This window comes from Canis lupus, chromosome 4 (genome assembly GCF_048164855.1).
Source record: "Canis lupus baileyi chromosome 4, mCanLup2.hap1, whole genome shotgun sequence".
In the NCBI taxonomy this organism is placed as follows: Eukaryota; Metazoa; Chordata; class Mammalia; order Carnivora; family Canidae; genus Canis; species Canis lupus.
Genome location: NC_132841.1, coordinates 20,819,095 through 20,845,919, shown reverse-complemented (window position 1 = coordinate 20,845,919; position 26,825 = coordinate 20,819,095). Strand labels below are relative to the sequence as shown.

General features: G+C 40.7%; 2 protein-coding genes and 1 long non-coding RNA gene across 4 annotated transcripts in view; 1 reads left to right on the top strand and 2 right to left on the bottom strand.

Annotated features, from left to right (window-relative positions):
* Positions 1-12,160, top strand: part of LOC140631947 (uncharacterized) — a 142,051-nt gene extending 129,891 nt beyond the window's left edge. Inside the window, exon 7 of the long non-coding RNA XR_012029477.1 lies at positions 12,073-12,160. This is a non-coding gene — a long non-coding RNA (uncharacterized lncRNA). The remainder of the gene's footprint in view (positions 1-12,072) is intronic.
* The window catches only part of VPS26A (VPS26 retromer complex component A), a 186,427-nt gene extending 161,300 nt beyond the window's left edge, over positions 1-25,127 (bottom strand). The window contains exon 1 of the mRNA XM_072823385.1: positions 25,124-25,127. The gene's annotated coding sequence lies outside the window, so the exon portion shown is untranslated. The remainder of the gene's footprint in view (positions 1-25,123) is intronic.
* DDX21 (DExD-box helicase 21) lies at positions 114-25,407 on the bottom strand. Of its 2 annotated transcripts, XM_072823375.1 has the most exons (15): positions 25,230-25,407; positions 22,402-22,851; positions 20,094-20,169; positions 19,260-19,438; positions 17,716-17,833; positions 16,235-16,420; positions 15,148-15,293; positions 13,286-13,435; positions 12,745-12,906; positions 11,090-11,209; positions 9,627-9,700; positions 7,543-7,702; positions 6,604-6,738; positions 3,917-3,961; positions 114-2,858 (listed from the first exon to the last, which is right to left on the bottom strand). In XM_072823375.1, the coding sequence occupies exons 1-15, from the start codon at positions 25,314-25,316 to the stop codon at positions 2,589-2,591; spliced, it is 2,358 nt and encodes a 785-aa protein (XP_072679476.1). In that variant the 5' UTR covers positions 25,317-25,407; the 3' UTR covers positions 114-2,588. The 2 variants fall into 2 exon arrangements, with proteins under 2 accessions (XP_072679476.1, XP_072679477.1); XM_072823376.1 differs by lacking the exons at positions 22,402-22,851; positions 25,230-25,407 and adding an exon at positions 20,658-20,739.
* Positions 25,408-26,825: the final 1,418 nt, after the last annotated feature.

Sequence of the window (26,825 nt, the reverse complement as noted above, 5' to 3'; positions counted from 1 at the left end):
ACAAAAAGGTTAAATATGGAGTGACTCAAGTTATTTTTTTCTCCTACGTTTGGATTTTCACACCCATAATTTAAAGAATACTCAATTTTAAGAAAAGCCACCAAAAACATAAATAGGAAATATTAATACCTTTATTCTGGCATAATGCAGTATTTTATATATTAACTCAATTTTACAGAAAAAGCATTTTATGTACAATTGTAAAGAAACTGCTGCACCGATAGCTCCAATGTAAATGGATTGTATTTTAAAAGTTCATGGAGTTTGTTACATTGGAAAATATTTTCTCCATAGAAAATAGTAAAAAGCACATTTCCCACACTAGTCTAACAACCCCATTAAAATCAAGTAATAGCTGAATGATGTATTTTTAAGTATGGTGTGAATTCTGGGATCCAGGAGAAACTTCAGCTTCATTTATTTGAAACAGCCATGTTTTCCTTGAAATTAAGTTGTATGAAGTGAAACTCCCATTAAATGCCTCCCCCCACCCTTGTTTTCTGCCAGATTATTTTTCTGTAGGCTAATCCACATCAAGGTTTTAATTGCTCCTTCCTAAAGGACAGGTAACGTGTCCTTTTAATCTGCTTGATAAGGAACCATTCCTATTCAAAGTAGGAAATATTTTGGTTGTTATTAAAATATGCTCAGTACTTGAGCAAAACCAGAATCTAAGACATTATTATCTACACAGCACATGAGTTGTCAGTCATCAAACACCCTCTCCTGAGTCCCTGTGGCTTGATGGGAAGCCATGAGGAGTGGGAGGAAAAGTGGTAAAATGGACAAGTGGATCATGAAAGAAAAGCCAAAAGAATTTCTGAAAACAGAGAAACATCCAGTCAGGAATGAAGGACAGACCTGAAGTCCAAACAGAGGAAGGACACATTGCCTCAAGCATCAAAGAATTGATCTGCTATTTGAACACCTTACTGCAAGGTCACAGGGTAAAAGGCAGTTAGATAAAAGACTCAATCCAGTGAGAAAAACCAGGGCTCAGAAAGATTTTAACTGTTCAAAAATAATCAAATGAAAACAAGACAGGCCATGTATATTAACTTCTCCTATCAGTGTATTCCCTGAGATTCCCAGTACAGAATTTCTAGGAACTAAGGCAAGAAAACAATGTCATTCTTATGCTCCTGCACCATGCAGAAGTTTGTCAGAGAAGTAATATTTGAGAACTCAGAGAGTTACCTGGCCAGGGGCAATATGAAGTTCTTCAGTTCCCTCAAAGCAACAACTTAAAATAACCATACAGAGACTGTCCTAAGCAGCTATAAAACCTTTTGATGGAATAGCAGTCTTACAGAAACAGATCCTACACCATGGCTACAGGAACTAGGACTCTGAGAAAACATACTGAATCATTCTACCTAAAACTCCAGTTTACGCATTAGAAGTTCATCTCTAGAAACATTAATAACCTGTTTTTACTGTGAAAAGAATGTTTTATCATGCATCTTTACTTGCTCCTCTCTTTGTTCTCAACAGAGATGCAGGTTTCCTTCTCACATGTGAAAAACATTTTCAGTGGGTTTCCTGACTCTTGTCAGCAATGCAAATCTCTGCCCCTGACCCCCTAATTCCTTCTTGGTAGATAATGTTAATCTTCCAATAGAAAGTGGAGTACATTATCATCAAGCACCTATTATTCAGCCTCCTTACTTACAAAGAAAGTTATGGGGACATCTTACACATCTGCAATTCCTTAAAGACACTTGCTTTCTATTAAAATACTTCTTTATACATAAATAGATAAAATCTGTGAATAATTCATGGAAGGATCCATCACCTTAAAAAGTTAAAAATGGGGATCCCTGGGTGGCGCAGCGGTTTAGCACCTGCCTTTGGCCCAGGGCGCGATCCTGGAGACCCGGGATCGAGTCCCACATCAGGCTCCCAGTGCATGGAGCCTGCTTGTGTCTCTGCCTCTCTCTCTCTCTGTGACTATCATAAATAAATAAAAATTAAAAAAAAAAAAGTTAAAAATGTATCAAAATGTACATAACAATGGCAAATCTATATAATGTCTCCATTTGTGTCACCATCCTCCAAACCTAGAGCATATGCTGCCATAAAATGTATTACCTCCCAGCTAAGTTTGAAACCTTGTTTCAAAACATTGCTCAGTACTAATTCTCAGGAGACATGTTATAGGACCACGTGAGTCACTGTTAGGCAGATGGCTGAGGAATGCTAATTACAGACCCAAGCCTGGACTGTGCAGAGTGCCTCTCCAGAGAACGCTATCTTCCCCATAGGTATTCAAGGAAGGACACTATTTAAGTATAAGGACAGATCAACTTAAAAAGTATGGGCAAAATCATGCTTGATTTTATCTTACAACCCACAGTGTATCAGAACAAAATTTAATGAATTCATACATCCTTTCAAAAGATAAACCTGATACAGAAGTAGCAATAGTTACAAATCATAATCATCGGATGAAATAATTTCCATGAAGCTTGTCTCTCTGGAAAGAGATGGGGACAAGGCAAGTGGTCAGGAAGGAAACAGTGTGCTTTTAACCTTGCAGGAAAATCAGTGTTCAGTTCCATGTTACTGCATAAACTCTCCACTTCAAATTACTGCCCAAATGCTTTACTGAAACTCCTCTTCTGGCCTTTGTTTTGGAATCTGTTATTTTTGTTGCCACCTCTTGATCGCTGTCCTCTGAAGCTTCGATTTCCCTCCCGCTGTCCTCTAAAGCCTCGACTGCCTTCCCGCTGTCCCCGGGAGCCTCGACTGCCTTCCCGCTGTCCACGGAAGTTTCGATATCCTTCCCGAGGTCCTTCCAGCTCTGGTTGCTCTGTGGCCACGGAGAGCTGCCAGCGACGCGAATCATGCCATTTTTCCTGCAGAGAGATGGTTTTATTTTTACCTGCTCTGATTTTTTTTAAAGATTTTTAAATTTATTTATTCATGAGAGACACAGAGAGAGAGGCAGAGACACAGGCAGAGGGAGAAGTAGGCTCCATGCATGGACTTGATCCCGGGACTCCAAGATCATGCCCTGGGCCAAAGGCAGTGCTAAACCGCTGACCCACCCAGGGATCCCCACCTGCTCTGATTTTTATTGAATTTGGTTTAAAAAGGCAAGAGAAAGACCATTCTCTTGCCTTTTCTCTAAAGAAAAACCTGACTGATAACCCAAGTGTTTAAAAGGTCAGTGGTTAAAAATAACACAGCCCTCACGGCCCAAAAGCCAGTCATGGCAGTGCAACAAAGTAAGTTTCACTACAAGAAGTACCCTCATCACTGTATCATTTATTCAATTCAATTACTACAGGTTATCCACAGCTGTCGGGTAGTAAAATATGCAAATATACCATATACAAATCCATTCCTCACAGCAGTAGTGAATGAAGATAGAGCAATTTAAAAAAATGTCTATGTAAACCCCATACAATATACACAAAGAAAAAAAGCTAGATATTATTCACAACTCTAGAGAAAGGAAAGAAGGAAAACAGGCAGGCTGAGTAAGAAAACTATCAGAATAAAAAGACTAGGAGAAAAAAAAAAGACTGGTTAGGAGAAAAAAATACTAAAATTCATTAAATCTAATTGTCTTTTAGAAAAGGGACTAGAGCTGTTGTTTCCCTTTCGATTATTCTGTATTTTCAGTAATGAATACATTTCAAAGACTGATTATATTTACTTGCTTACTTACTTATTTTAAAGAAAGGGCATGAGCAGGGGGATGGGGAGGGGGAGAGGGAAGAGAGAGAATCCCAAACAAACTCGAGCTGAGGACAAAGCTCAACACGGGGCTTGACCCCGTGACCCCAACATCATGACTAAGTCAAATTCAAGACTCGGCTGCTCAACCAACTGAACCACCCAGGCACCCCAGTAGTGAACATTTTATAATTTAAATACGTTAATTTCAAAATCCAAGAGACAAGAATACCTGTATTTCTGTTAATGCTGCAGTAGGGACGTCGAAGCAAACCCCCTAGAAATCAAAACAAATGCAAGTTAACCCAGCCTTTCACCAAAGCCAGATGTGTACATTGAGTGATAGTCCCAAAGATCGAGGTATTGTATTAAAAATCAGAAACAAAAAGACTCCAGGTATTAACTTTAGACCAAGGCCAATACATTATGCCTCTCAAAAGCACAATACCAAAAACCTAAGGATATTTTTCCCCCTAAGGATATTTTTAAAAGGGATTCCAAAGGATTCAGAACTGACTAGAGATCATTCTTGGATAATTCCTTAAGTATCTATTAGCTACATTTTAGAGCTGAGGAAACAGGTTCAGAGAGGCTGACTTGTCACAGGATCCCAGCTCATAAGCAGGGCAGATTCTAAAAATCTGGTCAGAATGGCTCCAAAACCAATAGTTTATATTAGAAATACACTTCTTTCACAAGAGAAGTGTATAGTCATCACTATTCAAGATGACCTAACTAAAAGTAGAAAAAAAAAATTTTTTTAAGAGAGGGAGGGAAGGGGGAATGGGTGAAGGAAAGGGAGAGAGAATTGTAAGCAGTCCCCATGCCCAGCACGGAGCCCGATGTGGGGCTCCATCTCACAACCCTGAGATCATGACCTGAGCTGAAATCAAGAGTCGGACGCTTAACTGACTGAGCCACCCAGGCACCCCAAAATAAATGATCTTCTATTTTTTTTTAAAATTAGGTGTGCCTGGGTGGCTTAAGTCAGTTACTTGTCTGCCATCAGGTCACATCATGATCCCACGGTCCTGGGACCGAGCACTGCATCCAGCTCTCTGCTCAGCGGGGAGTCTGCTTCTCCTTCTCCCTGTCTGCTCTTCCCTTCCCTGCTCATGTTCTCCCTCTTAAAAAAAATAAATAATAAATAAACACTACAGTAACAGTGCCATCACCCCCAATTAAGGAAGTCCTGTTTCTTGGTTTGCACCAAGGTAGCTGAACTACCCCTGCAACAGACTCCTCTCCTCTGGCTGCTTTTACATAAAACATCTTATGAGGCTTACCTCATTTCCACCCAATAATTCACACAATTATAACCACAGGTAGCATCAGGTACTGATGGATTTTACAATTAATGGGAATCTTCATTCACATGTATTTTTTCCATTTATTTATTTATAATCTCTACACTCAACATGAGGCTTGTACACAGGACCCCAAGACAAAAGTTGCACGCTCTACCAACTAAGCCAGCCAGATGTCCCTTCATTCACATATAATACTAAGTATTTAACACCATGCCCTCACTGGAGCATAAAATACCTAGAATATAGTTTTTCCCCGTTAGTATATCATAGTGTTCTTGAGGCTCTTGGTCAGTAGCATGCACAGCAAGGTAAAAAAAATTTAACTGAATAAAGGCACATCCTAAGAACTCTGAAATCCAGATAAAGATGCTACCAACTCTACCACCTGGCCAGGGAAGCTTCACAGGGAAACTTAATGCCAGGTCAAGTCATAAAGGATAATGGGGGGAAAGAGAAAGAAAGCAAGGTGCACACGGCACTGCTGGAGCAGAGGGTACTGGCAGGGAGGAGGCAAGGATGAAACTCATAAAGGGAGCAGGAGCTAGTTCATGAGGACTCTTCTCCTCCATGTGAAGGCTGAGACTTTAACCCATACAGTATGTGGAGTTACTTAAGGAGGTCAACATAGACATGCAGTTAGTGGACAACAAATCTGATCTGGTTCATTAGGCCAGTGGTTCTCAAAATATAGTCCATGCACCCCTGGAAACCTGAGATCTTTTGGGGAGGTTCCACAAGGTCAAAACTATTTTCATAACACTAAAATGTTAGGGGTCCTTTCCACTCTTGTTCTCTCATAAGCACACGGTGGAGTATACCAGACACTGAGTTACATGTGATGGCATCACTGCTCTCTGATGGCTAATGGAATAAGTTTAGGTTTTAGAACTCCAGGTTTAATTTCTGATATGGTAAATACTAATAGGTATCACTCACATAAACAAAAGCTTTTTGGTATCCCCAACATTTATTAAGAACGCAAAGGAATTATAAGACCAAAACGTTTCAGAACTGCTGTGCTTGTGTGTTCCGTTACCTGAGAGCAGGACTAGAAGAAAGAACACCAGGTTTGGAAGGCAAGATTTTAAATTTTGGGTTTAAATTAAAAGACTTTGGGGTTTTTTTTAAAGATTTTATTTATTTATTCATAAGGGACACAGAGAAAGAGAGAGGCACAGACACAGGCAGAGACAGAGGAAGAAGCAGGCTCCATGTAGGGAGCCTGACGTGGGACTCAATCACACCATGGACTGAAGGCGGCACTAAACCCCTGAGCCACCCGGGCTACCCAAATTAAAAGACTTTGGATTTAATTTTGAACAATTTTAAGTTGCTCAATAACGCCACCTGGGCAGAAATTGTCGGGGAAGCAGCTAGATGTCCATGTCTGGCATTGTGTGCATAGTTCAGGGTAGAGATACAGATGGGGTAGTTGTCAGTGACTAAAGGGCAACTGAAGGTCATGGATGATGCCCAGAGAAGACTAAGTAGAGAGCAAAAAGTGCATCATCCCCACAGAACAGGGAGAAGCCTCCATTTGGAGTTTTATCATCCACATTAAACTACTGAACCAAAGCAAGGTCACAACAGAGGCCCCAGTATTCCTTACCTGCTTTCCTTTGAGAAAAACCATTCCTTTCACTTTGGAATCAATATCCTCTCCCAGCTGCTCTTTAAGTTCTTTCCAAGCATAACTAATGTTTGGCATTTCAATTGAGCATCGTAAGATCATGGTCACAAAGCCCTTACAGAAGAAGGAAGAATGAAATTAGTCTCAAACCTAACTGATAAAAAAATTACACTCATGTTTCTAAAATATTTCCAGAAAAGTTCTTCCTAAAAGCATATACTTCTTCCTTCACCTCCAACATATACACACAAATTAGGACAAGTAAAACTGGGGAACTCAGAATGAGATTGATGGATTGTGCCAATGTTAGTACCCCAGCTGTGATACTACAGTTTTGTAAGATGTTACCATTGGTGGAAACTGGGCAAAGTGTAAAAGGGATCTCTCGGTGTTAGCTCTTACAACCAAATGTAAACCCACTGGCTAATTGAATTTAAACAAACAAATGAACAACTATATATAAACCTACAATTACTTCAAAAGTTTCATTAAAAAAAAAGCATATACCTTCCTAAGTTTCTAGATATACTGGCTAAATATATCATATGCATTTATGTGTTTATACGGTTGGGGTTTTTTTTTAGGATTAAAACTAGTAACCTATGATTCACATACCGTAACACCATTTTGAAGTATATAATTCAGGGGTTTTTAGTATATTCACAAGGTTTCAACCATCACCACTAAAATTCTGAAACACTTCATTACCCCAAAAAGAAACCATATACCTATTAGCACTCAATGTCATTCCCCCTCAATTGAGACACAGGATACTACGAACCTATTTTCTGTCTTAATGGGTTTTGTTTACATACATCTACCTTCACACAAAAGTTAAAGCAACTGATAAGTCTAACTGAACCCTTTCAAATCCTGCTCAAACTCAAAATATGAAGTGTTAGAGTATGACAGCCTTACCGCATCTGAGTTGATCAGAGAGCGCTGGTCTACTGATGTGGCACCTGAAATATGGGCCAAGGCTGCTGCCAGGGCTTCCACGGCTCCTTTCTCCTCTATTAGTTTCTCCGCTGACTGCTTGAAATGACTAATGGCAGTGGGAGGCACAGAATCCAAAAGCCTATGGTGTGATTGAGTATACTTGTTAGGAGAAAGGACAGAAGTGTACAGATTGCATTTTCAGGGCAAGAGCATCTCAAGATAAATCGCTAACTTTCAAATATTTCATATACCTAACATCATTTTGATGCAATGGATACAATCATCACACATTTCTGTAAAAATAAATCCATTCCTCTGATTGCATCTAATTTGATTTTACTGTCAAATAAAAAAAGTTTCATCCCAAGAAAACAACAGAATGAATATCAAGATGTTCACCACAATATTATTTATGATAAAGATAAAATCTTTTAAAAAAAAAAGAAAAGAAAAAGAAAAAACCACAGCTATTTCCATTCTAAAATAAAAGGAAAAAGGACTTCCCTATCTGCTTAAAAATGATATGGACTTTTTATGAAAATACACATTGGTTAGGGAGTCACTATTATCTTGTTGATAATAAATGTCACTTCTTCAAAAGAGGTCATCCAGGACAAGGATGAACAAGGCCACATGAGGCAGCCTCTTTTGGAAGGGCTGCCCCTCTAGAGGACATCTCTCATACCCCACCAGCTTGTCTTTTCTCCTGCCTGGCCACCTAACCCCAAATTGCCTTAACTGGTGTCATAGAGAACTCTGTCTACAGAATACTTAAAGCCAGCCATGCTAAAATAAATTTGAAAATTATTTTCCTTTGGAGAACTTTCTTGAGCTATTAATTAATATCCTAATATCCAGCATTTCCTCTGATCATAGACCACCCCCCCATTTCTGCACCCAGCAAAGAGCCCAATGCTTAAACTCACAACCCTGAGATCAAGACCCAAGCTTTGATCAAGAGTTGGCTGCTTAATCAGCTGAGCCACCTAGGTGTCCCCACCCTTATTTTTTAAAAAATAAGTATTACACATATTTATTTATTTTTTTAAAGAAAAATTTTAAAAACTTTATTTATTTATTCATGAGAGACACAGAGAGAGGCAGAGACATAGGCAGAGGGAGAAGCAGGCCCCATACAGGGAGCCTGATGTGGGACTCAGTCCTGGGACTCCAAGATCATGCCCTAAGTCAAAGGCAGGCATCCAATCTCTGAGCCACCCAAGTGTCCTGCATTACACATATTTATAACAATTATGGAAAACAGTCTAGAACTGACGCTCAGACTCAGTGGTTCTTAAGCAGGGGAGGTAGGTCACCTCTTGGAAATCTTGGGAAAATAATCCAGGACCTTCCTGGTTTCGTAATACTAATCCCATTCTCACCCCCCGGAATACAATGCATAGCCAGAGATGCTGAACTACCCTTCCCCAATGTCAGTAGCACTTCCAGTGACAAACACTGCTACTTCACCTAATCTTCACCCTCTAGAAATAATTTAAAGAAATGATCAACTCATTCCTAACAGCTGGGGGACTAGACTGAGGACAATGTAGAATATAATCTGTGACTCTCTAATCAATTTTCACATGAGAAGCACCCACACCATGTCTAAGATATGATTCCTTAAAATGCCCAAGGCAGGCTAAATTATTAATAATGGACAGTGGTTTCCTCTGGTGAACAGGATTGGGTAGGAATGAGTGTGGGCAGCCCGGGTAGCGCCGCCTTTGGCCCAGGGCATGACCCTGGAGACCCGGGAACGAGTCCCACGTTGGGCTCCCTGCATGGAGCCTGCTTCTCCCTCTGCCTGTGTCTTTGCCCCTCTCTGTCTCTCATAAATAAATAAATAAAATCTTAAAAAAAAAAAATGAGTACAAATTAGGATTTTAATTTTTACTTCAGCACAGTATTTTCATAACAAGTAAGTTATAAATCACTTAAAATAATAAATAAGATTCAGAAAAAAAAAAAAGATTCAGAAGACCAAATCTCTTAACTACACGAAGTCAGGCAATAAATGGAACAAGCACTACAACAGACTACAGCGGCAGCAGGAAACATACCTGATGGCATCTTTGCTGGAAGCTTTTATGATCTCTGTTGCAGATGGGACACCTATTCGTTTAAATTTAATTCCCTACAAGAAAATGAGCCAGTTTAATATACAATGTGGTCATTAACTGTTTTCATTGAGATTAAATCTTCTAATTTTTTTAATATTATGAAACATACTTATTACACATTTGAAAGATTAAAAAAAAAAGAAAAAGATAAACTATTTTAGAATGGTTCTAGATTTATGGAAAAGGTACAAAGATACTACACAGTTCCTGTATGTTTATGTACTGAGTTTCCCTATTATTACCTCTATGGTACATCGGTCATAGCTAAGAAATCAACACACTACTATTAACTGAATTCTAGAGTTCATTCAAATTCCACTAGTTTTTGTACTAATATCCTTTTTCTGTTCCAGTGACAACATCACATTGAGTTATCATGCATTCTTAGTCCCCTCTGATCTGTGGCAGTTTCTGTCTTTCCTTGTTTTTCATGACCTTGTCAGACTTAAGGAGTACTGGTCAGGTATTTTGTAAAAATTCTGTCCCTTACTGTGAGGCTATCAGGTTTTTTGCATGCTTAGACTGAGATTATGGGCTTGGGGGAAGAAAACCAGAGGTATGTCTCATCACATCGTTCTTAAGGCATTTGTTTATCACTGATGTTAACCACATCTAACCAGGCAATGCTTGCCTGCATTCTGCACTACATGTAAAGTGCCCCCTCCTTCTCCTTAAGCAAGTCACCAAGTATAGTCAGCTCAAGGGGAAGGGGAGAAATTAATCTGTCAGAAAAACCCATGTTCTCTCTCCCATCCTAAATTTATTTATTTATTTTTTAAGATTGGTTTATTTATTTGAGGGAGAGAGAATCCCGAAGCTGACTCCCAGCTGAGTGTGTAGCCCAACACAGGGCTCGATCCCAGGACCCTGAGATCATGACCTAAGCCAAAATCACAAGTCAGCTCCTTAACCCACTGAGCATCCCAAAACACCCCTATTATTTTGGTTTTTAAGCAATTCCTATAACCCTCGATCTATGTTAAAAATATATGGGGTGGGGCACAGGTGACTTCAGTCGGTTAAGTGGCTGCTTCTGGCTCAGATCATGATCCTGGGGTCCTGGAATTGAGCCCCACATCAGGCCTCCTGCTCAGCAGTGAGTCTGCTTCTCCTTTTGCCCCTCAACCCAATCATGTTCTCATGTCTCACTCTCTCTCAAATAAATAAAACCTTAAAAAATATATGAGAAAACAAAACCACCGCTTTCAAATGCAAACTTATTTCAAACTGGACTTGATATTGTAGGACAATGTATAAAATAATATGTATCTAACAAGCTTTCGATTATGGCCACATACTAGAAATAAATACAATTTAAAGTTAATAAAAATTGAATTATAAAAAACAAAGACTGAGTTTAGAACTCAATATTTGCAGAATGAAGGCTAAGAAAACAATTTTACCGCTTTTTGCTCCACTTGTGCTAACTGATACTCCTCCTTGTGCTGATAAAAGCAGATGCAAATCCCTGTCCTTCCAGCTCTGCCCGTCCTCCCAGAGCGATGAATATAGGACTCCACATCCTATGGAAATAAAATACATGAGTGACACAAACAAAGGACACAAAGACCTGAGTGGTGTATGCACAGGCAGGTGTGGTGGTTATATTATATACCAGAGTATGAAGTTCCCTAGCATTTCTAAAATAACGAACGGTGACAATTTTTAAAACTCTCTAGAATAGTGGTCCCCATCCAATTATTCAAAAAGCATCATCTAAATAGTGCTGTGTTACAGAGGCACATATGTAATTTCAATCTCCAATTTTCTAGTAACCCACTAAAAAACAAAAATTTAAATTAATGATATATTTTTAAACTCAATACATCTAAAAGTTGTATCACCTCAATATGCTACCTATATGAAACAGCTGATCACTAACATATTTTACATTTTTTTTAAAAGGCGTTTATTTCTTTTTTTTTCAAGTTTTTTTTTTAATTTTTATTTATTTATGATAGTCACAGAGAGAGAGAGAGAGGCAGAGACACAGGCAGAGGGAGAAGCAGGCTCCATGCAACGGGAGCCTGATGTGGGATTCGATCCCGGGTCTCCAGGATCACGCCCTGGGCCAAAGGCAGGCGCCAAACCGCTGCGCCACCCAGGGATCCCCATATTTTACATTTTTTGGTAAGGCTTCCAAATCTAGTGTACATAATAGAAAGTTTAAAATTATTATTATTATTTTTAAAGATTTATTTATTTATGATAGAGAGAGAAGCAGAGACACAGGCAGAGGGAGAAGCAGGCTCCATGCCGGGAGCCCGATGCGGGACTCGATCCCGGGACTCCAGGATCGTGCCCTGGGCCAAAGGCAGGCACCAAACCGCTGAGCCACCCAGGGATCCCCTTATTTTTAAAAATCCAATGTTTATTTTATACCTAGAGTACACGTGTTGATTCAGACTACTTCCAGTGCTTGACAGCTACACATGGCTGTGGCCATCGTATTGGACAGCACAGTTCTACAGGACCCTTTAAAGAGCTGGTGCCTTCATAGTAATCAGGTATTTTTTCTATCATTATAAACAACCTTCTAATCCTGAAGGATCTGCCAATTTGTGGGGGTCCTCACATTTGAAGCAACGGGAACAGAACAAGATCTTTTATACCAACTTTTATTCACATGAAGCACTGTCCACACCACATAACCTATGCTTCAGGCCCTCCCTAAGACATTCCCATCACCCTCAAACCCAAGCAATTTTAAACACAGAGACTATCTTTTCTATATCCTCTAGCTCATGAGTTTATCCCACCCTGACCCTGCCTCAGTCCCCCCAATCTTCAAAGTCCACTTCGCAGTTATCCTACCTACATGAGCTTATCAAATCTCCCTCCAACCAGAAATAATCCTCCCAACCTCTGGACACTGACCACACTTCCACTCAGTTCTGAAGGAAGGACCTCAGAAGAGGTTTGTTTTTAAAATCACATGTAGCATTCCCAGCACTCAAGAGATACTTATTACTAACCACAGGAAGTAAACAATACAACTTCCCATTTGTTTTAGTAGTCAAAACAAACAATAAGATGAAACATAATATAGAATACTTACCTTTGGTGGAGAACTCTGTATCACCAGATCAACCTCAGGGATGTCTAACCCACGAGCAGCAACATTAGTTGCAACCAAAACTCCAAAATCACCATTTCTAAAACCTTTCAGAGTGATTTCTCTCTGCTTCTGAGGAATATCTCCATGCAATGACTGGGCATCCTGCCAAAGAAATAAACTGGCTTAAGATACCAACAATACAGGTACTTTTCATATCACCCATAAGACCTGTAAAGACATTTCTATTTTGTGATACTCCCACTGAAAATAAAGCAGAGGGAAAACTATGTGCCTTACATCGATAAATCTCAAATTTTTTCTTACTCCTTGGTCATTAAATCAATGTCCAGCTATACTTACTGGGTAAAGATCACCAGACAAGAGTGATCAAACCTACTGCATCAGGATAGCCTCGGGTTTGGGTCACCCTTCCCTCATCTGTGAGAGGAGACTGACAGATCAGGGGAGCTCTCACAGGGAAACGGGGTCTATCAGTTGGAAGAGGCTCCCTCCCTATAGGAAAGGGAGGGCAAGGACCAACCTGCCTTATGGACACATTCTGTGACAACTCCTGGGCTTCTTTCTTGGTTTCGCAGAAGATAATGGTACGCCCATGAAAACCACTATATACTCGGATCACATCCCCAATAACTGCTGCCCTTTGAGTCCAGTGGCACTTGATAGCCAGGTGCTTATGAGAGGGAAAAAAAAAAGATGTATTTAGTAAAACCTACCTGAAACCTGAAATCATCTGCTCAAAACTACTAGTGTTAGAAGCAATTGTTTAAGCCTAACTAGAGCAGACCACTGCCACCGCTGTGTAGAGAAAAAAAAAACAAACCTAAACCATTAAAGCAGAGAGCTGTCTCTCTCTCTCAAATTAATAAGCCTTTTTAAATTTTATTTATGCATGAGTGATGGAAAGAGAGAGACGGGGGGGGGGGGGAGAAGGTGTGCAGAGAGACACAGGCAGAGGGAGAAGCAGACTCCCCACACAAGCCCAATGTAGGACCTGATTCCAGGACCCCGGGATCACGCCCTGAGCCAAAGGCAGATGCTCAATTGCTAAGCCACCCAGGTGTCCCTAATAAGTCTTTTAAAAAGTTGTGGGACACCTAGGTGGCACAACTGGTTAATAGTCCAATTCTCGGTTTTAGCTCAGGTCATGATCTCAGGATTGTGAGATCAAGCTCCACATCTAGCTCAGTACTCAGTGTGAAGTCTGCTTAAGACTCTCTCTCCCTCTGTGCCCCCTTCCCGCCCCCACACATGCTTCCTCTCTCTAAAATAAACAAATCTTGGGCAGCCCCAGTGGCTCAGCAGTTTAGTGCCACCTTCAGCCAGGGGCGGGATCCTGGAGACCCGGGATCGAGTCCCATGCTGGGCTCCCTAGATGGAGCCTGCTTCTCCCTCTTCCTGTGTCTCTGCCTCTCTCTCCCTCTCTATCATACATAAATAAAATATTTAAAAAATAAATCTTAAAAAAAAAAAAAAGTAGGGAGCTATTGTTCCCCTTTCTCTGGTTCCTCGATTTCCTTCTTTCCTCCCTCCCTCCCTCTCTCCCTTCTTCCTTCTCTCCTTCCTGCTTTCTTTTGTTTTTTAAAATGCCCAGCATGGAGCCCAATGCAGGGCCTGAACCCACAACTTTGAGATTTAACCCAAGACAAGATCAAGAGTTGGATGCTCCAGACACCTGGATAGCCTGGATGGCTCAGAGGTTAAGCGCCTGCCTTCAGCTCAGGGTGTGATTCTGGAGTCCAGGGATGGAGTCCTGCATTTGGGACCCCTGCATGGAGCCTACCTCTCCCTCTGTGTCCCTCATGAATAAATAAATTAAATATTAAAAAAAAAAAGAGTCGGATGCTCAACCCACTGAGCCACCCAGGCATCCCTCGTTCCTCTATTTTCTGAACCAACCAGGAAAATGAAGAAAAAGAAACATCATCTCTTCATTCCTACAGGACACCAAGGAACTGACAAGAGAAAAATTTCTGAATGTTTCATCCTTTCACCCACTTAAAAATGCAATTAGTCAGCCTGCAGGTCTGTTTCTTGGTAAAAGGAATTCTATGTGCTAGAACCTAACATGAAAATGGCTTCAACACAAAGTACTAGATTCCTCTGCTGCTCTCAAAGTATTTAAATTCTAGGCATAACTTCTTCCGACTTACATAATTCAGACAGAGATTCCAAAAGATTTTGAAATCAGACTACCAGATAATGAAATTTAGAAAACACAGATACTATACAACTCAAATAAAAATAGATCTTTACTTGGCCCTTCACATGGATCATGGATTTAGTATTTATCCATAAAAAGTGTATATTTACCAGTCTTAATCAGACAGGGAAAACACGACATACAATTTTTTACTAATTCTAGCAGCTGAATGAATCATTTACCTCCACGGTTATTGCCGTTTTCTGGGTCTTTTTACCAATCAGGTCCACCTGTTCATATGTAGATTTCATGTATTTCTTAGCAACATTATATACCCAATGAGGGCAAGTTGCAGAAAAAAGCAATGTTTGGGGATTGTCTTCTGAATCTTTGGGGGAAAAAAAGTCAGTATGAATAACCCAAATAAGCCTACACAGTACTCCACATCACCCAGTTCTTCCAGGGTCCAACAGCATGCTACAGCAACAATGTGAGGCCAAGCCAGGCACTTATGACACAAAAATGAAAGACAGAGATTCCCAATGGGCAAAGAAATACTACCCTAAGTAATTTATGTGAAGGAGATCACTAAGCAAGTAACCTATGATAACACCAGAACAGATTCTATACTCCTCTATACTCATTTCCTCAGTCTCTTGAGTTTAGGATTTCAGTCTATTCATTCTTTGAGGTCAGGTACTGAAAAGCTCCCCAACCCTCATGTTTTATAAAGTTTGCTCTTTGAAGAATACTGCATTTTCATGTATTTCAAATGGTGGTTTGAGTAGATAGAACTCTTTTGGAGAGAAATTAACAATGTACATTGAGAAACATGAACTATTTATACCTTTTAACTCAGTAATTTTATTTCGGGACATCTATCCTAAAGTATAAATTCCAAATACTGACGTGTGAAGGAAACTTTCTGCATAAAAATGTTTCTAAGCAGAATTATTAAATTACCTAAAAATTAAAATACACAGATGGAATTAAATCATAGCACAACCTCTTCAGTGTTATGCCAAATTGTTGCATAGCAAGATTAAAATTAACACATACACACATGCTCAATAGTACAGAGTCAGGAAAAAAGAGATCCAAAGCAAAGCACATCAAGCTGGAAGAATATGAGATTTTTCTTCTCTTACTTTCCCAAATTTTCCCCATTACAATTATGTGATAAATCATGATTTTTAAAAAAGAAAGTTAAGTCTTCCTAAATAAAATAAGTCACCCCCTGATATAAGGCTTCATTTAGCTCTGAGAAGACTACATAGTCACCACTCTTCCTCTAATCCCTTCCATCAGTTCCTTGAATTTGGAGCTTACCTTTTTTGTATGCCACACTTAAAATCTCTTCCACTTGATCAGCAAACCCCATATCTAACATCTGGTCAACTTCATCCAAGACAACATGCTTAAGTTTGGTGAGATCTAGCTTGCCATTCTGAAGGTGGTCTTTGATACGACCTGGGGTCCCAACCAGGATATCAATCCCATTCCGCATACGTTCAACTGTAAACAAAATCAATGATAAGACAGGCTGAGTTTTTAAGTCCTTTTATTAGTCTGGGGTATCCATTAAATACATTTTTATTCTAAAATATTTATTAACCACAAGCACAAGGTAATATGCTAACTACCAAAAATAAAGATATTCAAGGCATTCCTTAATCTAGTGGGAAGAACAGGTAAGAAATGACAGCCCAGTGTATTATGTGACATTAAGAGAAAAATGCGCCAGTGGGGGACAGAACCACCAGGAAAGAAATGCCTTTCTTGGTGGTGGAAAGTGTCAAGGTTTCACAAAGTGGAAAAGAGAATCTTAAAAGAATAAGAACTTTATATAAGGTAAGCATGTATGGAGAGAACGAGACCAGGAAAAAGGGCAAGTATTCCGAGGTGTAGAGATGTTCAGGAAAACGGAGTCCAGTATAACAAGGTAAAGGGATAATGATGCAGCTTTTTACTGAATTACCCTTGCAGTCTAGGGTTCGTACTGGACACTCTATGTACATTATCCAATTCAATCCTCACAACACCCCTGGCGGGGGGAGTTTAGTAACCTTGGAAATCAAGCAGCTTGAACTTAAAATCACACTGTGAGCAGAGTTCAGATTCAAACATACACTTTTCTGATGTCAAAGCCTAGTTCATTCAACCAAAGCTGAAAAGACATAATTAGAAGCCTTGCATGCCAATGCCAACATTTTTATTTTTTAAAGCCTTAAATCCAAAAAAAAAAAAAAAAAAAAAAAAGAAAAGCCTTAAATCCTTTCCCAAATTACATATCTGCTCTCATAATAAAGTTTCAAGGTCTTGAACTGGTAAGTAATGGAATCCTACAGGATTCCAGTAGGGACTTGCATTTGGCTCTTAGGCCCAGAGAAAAGGCGGCCCACTGGTAGCAAGAAAGAAAGACTCCAAAAGAGGCAGATCCATCATCCTTGACAAAGAATAACTCTGAATCATGACTTTCTAGTGCCAAAAGCCCAAATGGACTCTATCCTCTCAGATTCAGTAAGAGATCTTTGTAGCCTTTAGGTAAACAGAGCAGTAATACAAAAATCCGAGTAACTCTATATAGGATTTGATACACATCATCATGTAGGACCATATTCTTGACCATCTATAAACAATAACGACAAAAGAAAACCACAATAAATGATTAAACAATCCTAAAAAAATTTTTTTTAATTAAAAAATAAATGACTAAACACGGTAAAATCAGATTTCAAGGCCAGAGAAATCTAACCAGAGCATCCAGTAATAGCTGGCATTTTCCTTCCCTCATTTTTGGAGTTACTTACTTTGACCTCCATAGGGAGTTCCACCATAAAAACAAGCCACCGCCAGCTTTCTTGTGATGTCACTGAAGTCTCTGCTTACTTGATTTGCCAACTCCCTCGTGGGTGCAAGAACCAGTACCTGAAAAGGAAAAACTAATCACTGAATTCAAAGTATTATGCAGTATTTGTTTCTTAACAAAATTGGAATTCACCAGAAGGCTCAACTCATCTTAACAAGTATTTTCAAAATATCTATTATATGCTTTGCAACCTACTTGGTGTGAAGAATCAGATATAATAATACAGTCCCTAACAAACCTACTCAGAAATTTGTGATCCTACCAATCATAAAAAAGTAGGGCCAAAACATGTGGTGCTCCAGGAGGGCTCACAGAGTAGGCCAGAGGAACTGGGGAGTTTCCTGGAGCCACTACTACCTAAATAGCAAAATAGCATTCTAAGAAGCAACAACTTGAGCAAGGAGTAACACTGCTGATAACATTAGCTAATCTTTGAGCTTTCACTGTCTCAGGCTCTACTAAATGTTTACTATGCATTGTTCTCGTTTAATTCTCACAAGTTATTCACCCACCTATAATAAACACACAATTTTGAACCAAAAGGCTAAGAAGCAAAGCAAACCTGGATTTAAATTCAGACAGTTGGGTTCTGAAACCAAGGGACTGAACCTCTACACTAAATTGAAAGTAGAACAAAGACAAATTAAGGCAGGACCAACCAACGTGGTGAGGGGCTTTATATCCCAGAGCAGTCTGAGTTTGACCCAACAGGATATTTATTTAACAGAAAGGACTATAGGTCCTTAAGTAAAGTAACAACATGAAACATGTATGATTTAAGAACATTCATTGATTCATCAGATACATTCATCCAATGGATATTTACTAAATATCCACTATGTACCAGGCTGGAATAATTCCAAGTGCTAAAATAATCCATTTGTTTAATGCTGCATTTGTTTACAGCAATAAACAATGAATTACTGAGGGAGGAGTATGGACATTGAAAGGCCAGTAAACAAGTGAGGTGGGGCCAGAAAGATGACACGATGACAACACAGGTATGTCAGTGAATTTAAGGTTTGTCAAATGCCAGGTTCTCCAGAAATGAATGAACCCAATATGCACAATCTTGACAAGGAAGCTTGGTCTCTTCATCTCTGAGTACCCCTCCTTCTACTTATGCATCTCTACTAAAACTGTTCTCTCCACCTAGGTAAAAATGGTCAGAGATACTTCATCAAACCTGTAAGCCCCAGGGACATCTAATGGTTTGAAGGGAACACAATGGGCATTAATACAGGTGATCACAACCACTGAGTGGATTATCATATTTAAACTTACAGGGTTTGTGGCCAATACTCTTAAAAGAATAATCCTACTTTAATTTCAAATAAAGATCTGTAATACATATCAAAAAGAAAAAAAAAGGCTCTAAGGAGAACCCACTAAAAAAACGATAGTATATGATGTAAACAATGCCTAAGAGATGTTTTGCTCCTATGCAGATATGGAGCTCTTAAGCTCTGTGTTAAAGACAATTACCTGAGGGGCACGACCTCTTTTCCTGTCTTGCAGTTCTCCCTGGAGCTTCACAATCAAAGGGATGGCAAAGGAGAATGTCTTCCCAGTTCCTGTCCGCGCCTGTGCAATTAAGTCCTTTCCACTATAGACATGGTAAAATGTCTTTGCTTGTATAGGAAACAGGAAGGTCACCCCACGGGCTGTGAACAAATTAACCATGTTATCTGGTAATGCAGTTCTTAACATCCCAGCCATGCTTCCGGTCCTGCGGAATTGAGGAATTCTACCTTCCAGTCAGTATCTACAAAGTCAGGTTGTAATGTATTCTAGTAGTGAAGAATGTGCTTGACTGAAAGTTATCAACAAACTTTAAAGCACCAAATTATGGTAAATATTATTTAAGACTTTAGTCACTTGTCATGAAATCTCATCCACAGGTCAACTGAAGCACCCAAATGAGGTGCTTTGCAGTTCAGACCATGCCACACTTGCTTCAGAAAATACCTACTCAAGCATCTGTGACTACCTAGTTCATTCACAGGGACACTGCTAGGCTGAGTTCTGAGTCAGGTTTGTACCGTTAAGAAATGCCTTACAAGAGGGCAAGGATAAAAAAGAAAATACGAACATGGCATGAAACAGTGCAATCAGTCCTCACACTTCTGAATACACATATTGGTTTGAATAAAATTGAATCACCTACTTAAGAGGCAGCAAAGCCATCACTAGTACAGTCCTGTACTGTATACATGGATCTATTATATGGTTGCATATACTGTCCTTTATCTCAACAAAAACAGTGGAGTGCTTCCAAATAAATATTCTAACATTATACAGTACTTCCAAAAATATTACCTTTGAGAAGTTTAATAGTCTCTTCAGATATGGGAAAATTAGAGAAAGCTCCTTCTTTCTGTTCCACAGGTATTTCCTATCAAGTAAAGGGCCACAGAAAGAAATTAGAAACTTCACCCTTACAGGTAATCATAGAGAAGCCTTCTGAGAAAGAAACAAAAGAACCAATTCTAAAACATCTCTTCTAAATCAACCAAAAATAGAAGATCCGAAAAGGAAATATACCATAATCACCTATAAAACTCTACCAAGAGAAAAATCTGTAGCAAATATATACCATACATATACTATGTGTGGCTAGTGAAGGCAGATTCAGTGTCAACTAAGAACTATTCTGTTGCCATCGCATAGACCTACAATATACAGTAGTCCCTCCTTATCCAAAAGGGATTTGTTCTAAGACCCCCAGTGGGTACCTGAAACCACAGATAGTATGGAGCCTATTTATTGGTTTTTGTTTTTTTTTTTTTACCTACACATATATATTCAAGATAAGTTTTTAAGTTAGGCACCATAAGAAACTAACAACAACAATAACAAAATAGAACAACTGTAACAATATACCATAATAAAAATTATGTGAATGTGGTCTTTCTCTCAAAACATCTTCCTGTTCTGCATTCACCCTTCTTGGGATGATGTGAACAGATAAAATGCCTAGGTGAGTTGAATGACATAGGCATTGTGATGCAGTGGCAGGCTACTATTAACCTTCTGACAGTGTGTCAGGAGGAGAATCATCTGCTCCTGAACATGGTTGACAGAGGGTAACTGGAACCCTGGAAAGCAAAACATCAGATCGGGGGGGACTACTGTATTGCTGAAAGGTCACTAACCCTTTTCCACCCAGTCACATCTTTCACATATATCCACAGAAAATAAGAAACAAACATTTAACACAAAGTGGTCACTGTGGCATCATTCTAAAGTGAAAAATCTAGGGACGCCTAGGTGGCTCAGGGGTTGAGCATCTGCCTTTGGCTTGCGTCGTGATCCCATGATCCCATGGTCCCATGATCGAGTTCCACATTGGGCTCCCTGCATGGAGCCTGCTTCTCCCTCTGCCTGTCTCTGCCTCTCGCTTTCTGTGCCTCTCATAGATAAATAAATATTAAAAAAAAAAAAGTAAAAAATCTAAATGTCCAATAGAGGAAATAAGTGAATTTCTAAACATTTATATGATGGATTGTGGAACCATTAAAAATATTTAACATTTATTTTTTTAAAAGATTTTATTTATTTCTTTATTCATGAAAGACATACACAGAGAGAGGCAGAAGCAGACAGAGGGAGAAGCAGGCTCCCCGTGGGGAGCCCAATATGGGACTTGATCCCGGGACCACGGGACCACCGCCCTGAGCCAAAGTAAGACGCTCAACCGCTGAGCCACCCAGGCGTTCCCCTAACATTTTTTTTTTTTAAAGATTTTATTTATTTATTCATGAGCAATACTGTGAGAGAGGCAGAGGAGAAGCAGGCTCCTGGCAGGGAACCTGATGCACAACTTGATACAGGGGCTCAAAGGCGGATACTCAACGACTGAGCCACCCAGTGTCCCAATATTTAACATTTAAAATTGGGGGGGGGGGGATGTGGGTGGCTCAGTCGGTTAAGTACCTGCCTTCGGCTCAGGTCATGATCTCAAGGTCCTAGGATCAAGCTCCACATCACACTCCTGCTCAGTGAGGAATCTGCTTCTTCCTCTGCCCCCTCCTTGTGTTCTTTTTTTAAAAATAAATAAAATCTCTTAAAAAATAAAAGTGGGGATAAAGAGGAGCTTGAGTGGCTCAGTCTGTTAGTGTCCGACTCCTGGTTTTAGCTTAAGTCATGATCTCAGGGTCATGAGTCTGAACCCTGCATCGGGCTCTGCATTCAGTGTGGAGTCTACTTCAAATTTTCTCTCTCAGGTAGCCCCGGTGGCGCAGCGGTTTAGCGCCCCCTGCAGCCCAGGGTGTGATCCTGGAGACCCGGGATCAAGTCCCACATCGGGATCCTTGCATGGAGCCTGCTTCTCCCTCTGCCTGTGTCTCTGCCTCTCTCTCTCTCTCTCTGTTTCTCATGAATAAATAAATAAATAAATCTTTAAAAATTTTCTCTCTCCCTCTCCTTCTGCCCCTCTCCACCAGTAGTGTACACACACTCTAAAAATAAATAAAATCATATATATATATATGGAGATCAAGAGTCACATGCTCTATTGACTGAGCCAGGCATCCTCTCCCACTTTTAAATACCAGTAGCAATTAGCTACTTATTTATCTGAAACAACAATAAAAACTACATTCTATACATTAAAATACAACTTTACCTGCTCTAACTCACTGCTACTTTCTTCCCCTAGGGTTTCACTGGTGTTAGAGACAAGTCCAGAATGAGGGAATCCATTCTTCAGTTTGGGGCTTTTCTCTCCAATTTCTCCATTCATTTCCTTTTCTTTCTTCATCTTCTTGGGCTTAGGAGCACTTATCTCTTCTTCAGAAGGTTCTTCACTTTTTATTACTTTTTTTGTTTTAGGAGAAACAACTTTCTTTTCAAAGGACTCCTTTGTTTTTTTCACACTTTTGGTTTTAGGAGAAATTATGTCATCCTGAGATGGCTCCTCTTTCTTTTTTGCCTTTTTAGATTTAGGAGAATTCATGTCAACCTCATTAGACTCAGCTTTCTTTTTAACTTTTTTAGCTTTAGGGGAAGGAATTTCTTCTTTTACTTCTGTTGCCTCTTCAGTCTTAATAGATTTTGGTTTCTCCTTTCTACCTTTCTAAAAAAAATTAAAGAAAATACAAACTACTGAGTAAAGCAAGTTTACATTTGTATGACACATCAATGTTGGATTATTTAAAGATCACATAATTTTGAACACAATTGGGGGGCATTTTTCAACATCTGTACTTTCGGGATCCCTGGGTGGCGCAGCGGTTTGGCGCCTGCCTTTGGCCCAGGGCGCGATCCTGGAGACCCGGGATCGAATCCCACGTCGGGCTCCCGGTGCATGGAGCCTGCTTCTCCCTCTGCCTGTGTCTCTGCCTCTCTCTCTCTCTCTGTGACTATCATAAATAAATAAAAATTAAAAAAAAAAAAAAAAAGAAACAACATCTGTACTTTCACCTTATAATAAATCAAAACACTATGCACCATTTCTTAGCTATATGGACTTAAGTACCGTTATATCAATAATTTCATCAGCTTATAAGAGAACGCAACGCCTCTTGGTATCTATTCAAATTGTTAGTTGAAAAAGTTGTAAAAAAAAAAAAAAAGTTGTAAAATAAAACTTTCATAGGGGATTTAGAGTGGCTCATGGGATGCTCCAAAAGACTCTAAACCACATATGTATGACTATAGAAAGAGATCAAGTAGTTTAATTCTAATAGAGTAATAAGGTCATATATGTCCACAGATGGACGATGTTAAGCAGATTTCTTTCTCTGCCAGAATTCCTGTACAGGTAAAACAGTGATTCATAATATCTGTCTTGGCTATTGACAAGTGCAAATTAATTTTTACAAAGACACTTTACGAACCAAAAATCTATAAAGCCCCACAATCTATCACCCCATGTGTAAAAAAGATGTATCTAATTTAAGGGGGGGGGGGGGAAGCACATTACAAGGAAATGGAATGGGTGAAATCTCAAAATCAAAACTCCAAACCCAACCCAACCCAACCCAACCCAGGGCTATGGCTCCTACCTGAAATGTCTGACCTTTTCCAACTTTTCATATACTGAAAGTTAATTAATATTACCGAAACCAAGTAGACAGGTGTTGTAGCCTCTGTTAAAACCTCTCTGAAATGCCAATTCCAGAACTATGGAGATTATATTTAGCTGAAATCTGCCTCTCTGAACCTTCAGGCCCTGCTTCTGCTCTCAAGTCATGAGTGACGCTAATCTTTCCCGAATGATCACCTTTCAGCTATCAGAAAAATAATCTAGTCTCCCCACAAGACTCCGGTTCTTTCATCCCTTCGTTCCACCGAGTAAGAGAGGATATCCTAACCCGGTGGTCTCCTCTGGAATGTGATTGGGTTTGGCCATGTCCCTCTTCACTTGAGCATCCCACAACTGAATACCTTCACTGATGTGGAGCAGGTAAGCCAGGACCACTTCCTCCCCACCTGTAAGGACAAGTCTGTGCTCCCTCGGCTTCCTACAATGCCAAAATATTGCTGTTGTAAAAGCTCCGCATCAAAAAGACTCATACACAGCAAAGGAAAGGAAATTCTAAGTCATGCACAACAGGAATTCAGGGACAATTTTTGTTCTCACCGACTGATCTTGGAACAGAGACTCGGTCACAAGTTAAATCACTAAGGAATTGGGATCCCTGGGTGGCGCAGCGGTTTGGCGCCTGCCTTTGGCCCAGGGCGTGATCCTGGAGACCCGGGATCGAATCCCATATCGGGCTCCCGATGCATGGAGCCTGCTTCTCCCTCTGCCTGTGTCTCTGCCTCTCTCTCTCTCTCTCTCTCTGACTATCATAAGTAAATAAATAAAAATTAAAAAAAAAAAAAAAGAAAAAAAAAAGAAAATCACTAAGGAATTAACAGTAAAGAGGCAGACCGCTATCAAGGCAACGTAAGACCCCTACACACCGCCGACCCTCTATCAAAAAGATGCTGTACACTCGGCACAACAACGCATCTTTTCACCTTTCCACGGGAAATCTACTCAGTAGACGTTAAGCCGAATACTTCATCTTCTTAAGGCTGCTCACCGGCAAACAAGTTGTACTTCCTTACTACTAAAGTGTCACTCAGAGGTATCGCCAGTCTATTCTGAAGCTTCGGTCCCTACCTGACCTGACAACTCCCTCCGCACACGCTCACACCCGGAGTTAGCGAGCCAGCAACGTGGGGCCCGAGCATGAGCATCCAAATGCGCACCGGGCGCGCGGCGCCCAGACTCCCGGGCCACGTGGGAGGCGCTCACCCCAGCTCCGGCCCGCCTGCGCCGCTCGTGCGCCCACCGCCCGCCGAGAGCACGGGTTCCTGGCACCCTCCCGGTCGAACCCCACACCGGGACCCGCACACGCCGCGTCCGCGGGCGCGCCACCGCCGCCCAGCCGAGCACCCCACCCCGCTCCCGTATCCCGCTCCCCTCGGCGCCCCGGGTCGTCCCTCGGCCCTCGGCGGCACCTTCTCATTCTGCTTCCGCGGTGTCTCCACTTCTTCCATGGCGGTCTCGGAGTCCAAACCCGCGTCACTAAGGAGTTTCCCCGGCATTGTTCACCTCAAGCAATTCGGGCCGACCGGTCAGGTCCACCGCGTGGAGAGGAAGAGACTGTACTCCCCGTTTAGACCACCCACTTTCGTCACTTCCGGTAGCAAGGCGGTTCCGGCGGAAGCAGAAATCCCGGGGGAGGCGGAGGCCCACGTGGTCAGCGCGGGCGCCGGCGCTGCTCTCCGTGCTGCGGGGTGGGCAACTGTCCGCTCGCCGCGCCTGGCCTGGAAGGGTCCGGCTGGGAGGAACCGCAGAGGTTAACAAACACTGGCCAGATTCTCCGTGGCCCCAACCTGATAAATGACTTTATCACGCTTTTCCGTGGTTTATGTTAGATCGCTGGAGTTGGCAAGATCCTTTCAGGCACAGACGCCACCGAGGTCTGTTCTTGATCACCTGGCCGAAGTGCGCAGACTCACAGGCCTGGTTAAGAACTAGAGTTCAGTCCGGATTCGGTGGTTCCTTTATGCGTGCACGCAGACATCCCCTGAGCATTCACAGTAATGCCAGGTAGCGGACAATGCACAAGAGTTGTCATCCAGGAACTTTATAGACTGCTGGGAGATAGACGGATATCAGCTGTTCTGAAGACACAGAGAGGCACCTGTCGGTAGAGAGGGCCCCAAGCCACGTGGACCTCTAAGAAAATACTGGGCTCTAAATCCTGGATAATTGGACAATACACTAATTCAAGGAGTTGAGGGAAAGTGGTCCATTGAATGATCTATGACGGTGTCGCTGAACTTTTCTGAAAAACTACTGATCCAAAGAATTGGGAACCACTTCAACACAAAATCATTTTTAAAAAATGAGTTAAAACAAAAATCAGTTGAAATCATGCCTGGCTTTGAAAACCCGCACTGCTTGTCCTGTGATTTTGCACACATTACTTAATCTGAACCTGAGTTGTGCATGAAATGGGAGTAACAAACTTACCTCATAGGCTGAGAAAATTAAGATAATGAAACGGGTTTAGCAGTGCCTGGCACATAAAGCACAATAAATGAGAGCTATTAAAACATGTAGGTCTTTAGAAAGACAACTTAAAATATAATCATTTTATGATGAAAATGCTGGAACTTTTATTTCTGTATTTCATGAGCTTAGTTTTTACTGCACATTTTTAAATGACAGTTGAAAAATTTCATGTTTCACATAAACTATTATTTGCGGTTTCACAGTTCTTTAACAAATTTACATATTTTAACTTACACTCTGATCTCTTTAAACTAGGAGCCTTGGTTGATCCATCTTTGCATCCTGAAGATTTCAAACAGTGCCTGGTACATAGACATGTAGTAGATTGACACTAAATGTTGATTGACCATTAAAATGGCAATGTTGTGGGGTGGAGGAGAAAAAAGAACCCCTTGAAATAAATTTTAGCTAGATGCCCAGGCAGGAAAGCAGTTCAGTCACCCTGGTATTAGGTGCGGGAGAAGGGGGGAGCAAGCATGAGTGCAATTAACCAACTGACAAAATGCTGAACATCTGGGACTTCAGACTTTGAA

Excerpts from the sequence above, each read along its gene's own strand:
- DDX21 (XM_072823375.1), bottom strand. The coding sequence starts at position 25,316 with ATGCCGGGGAAACTCCTTAGTGACGCGGGTTTGGACTCCGAGACCGCC. Across the intron at positions 9,701-11,089 it reads CACAAGTGGAGCAAAAAGCG|GGAATTAAATTTAAACGAAT; the intron begins GTAAAATTGTTT and ends ATTTTCTTGTAG. Across the intron at positions 3,962-6,603 it reads TTTTTCTCAAAGGAAAGCAG|GGGGTTTGCTTCGACGTCCC; the intron begins GTAAGGAATACT and ends TTTGATTTCTAG.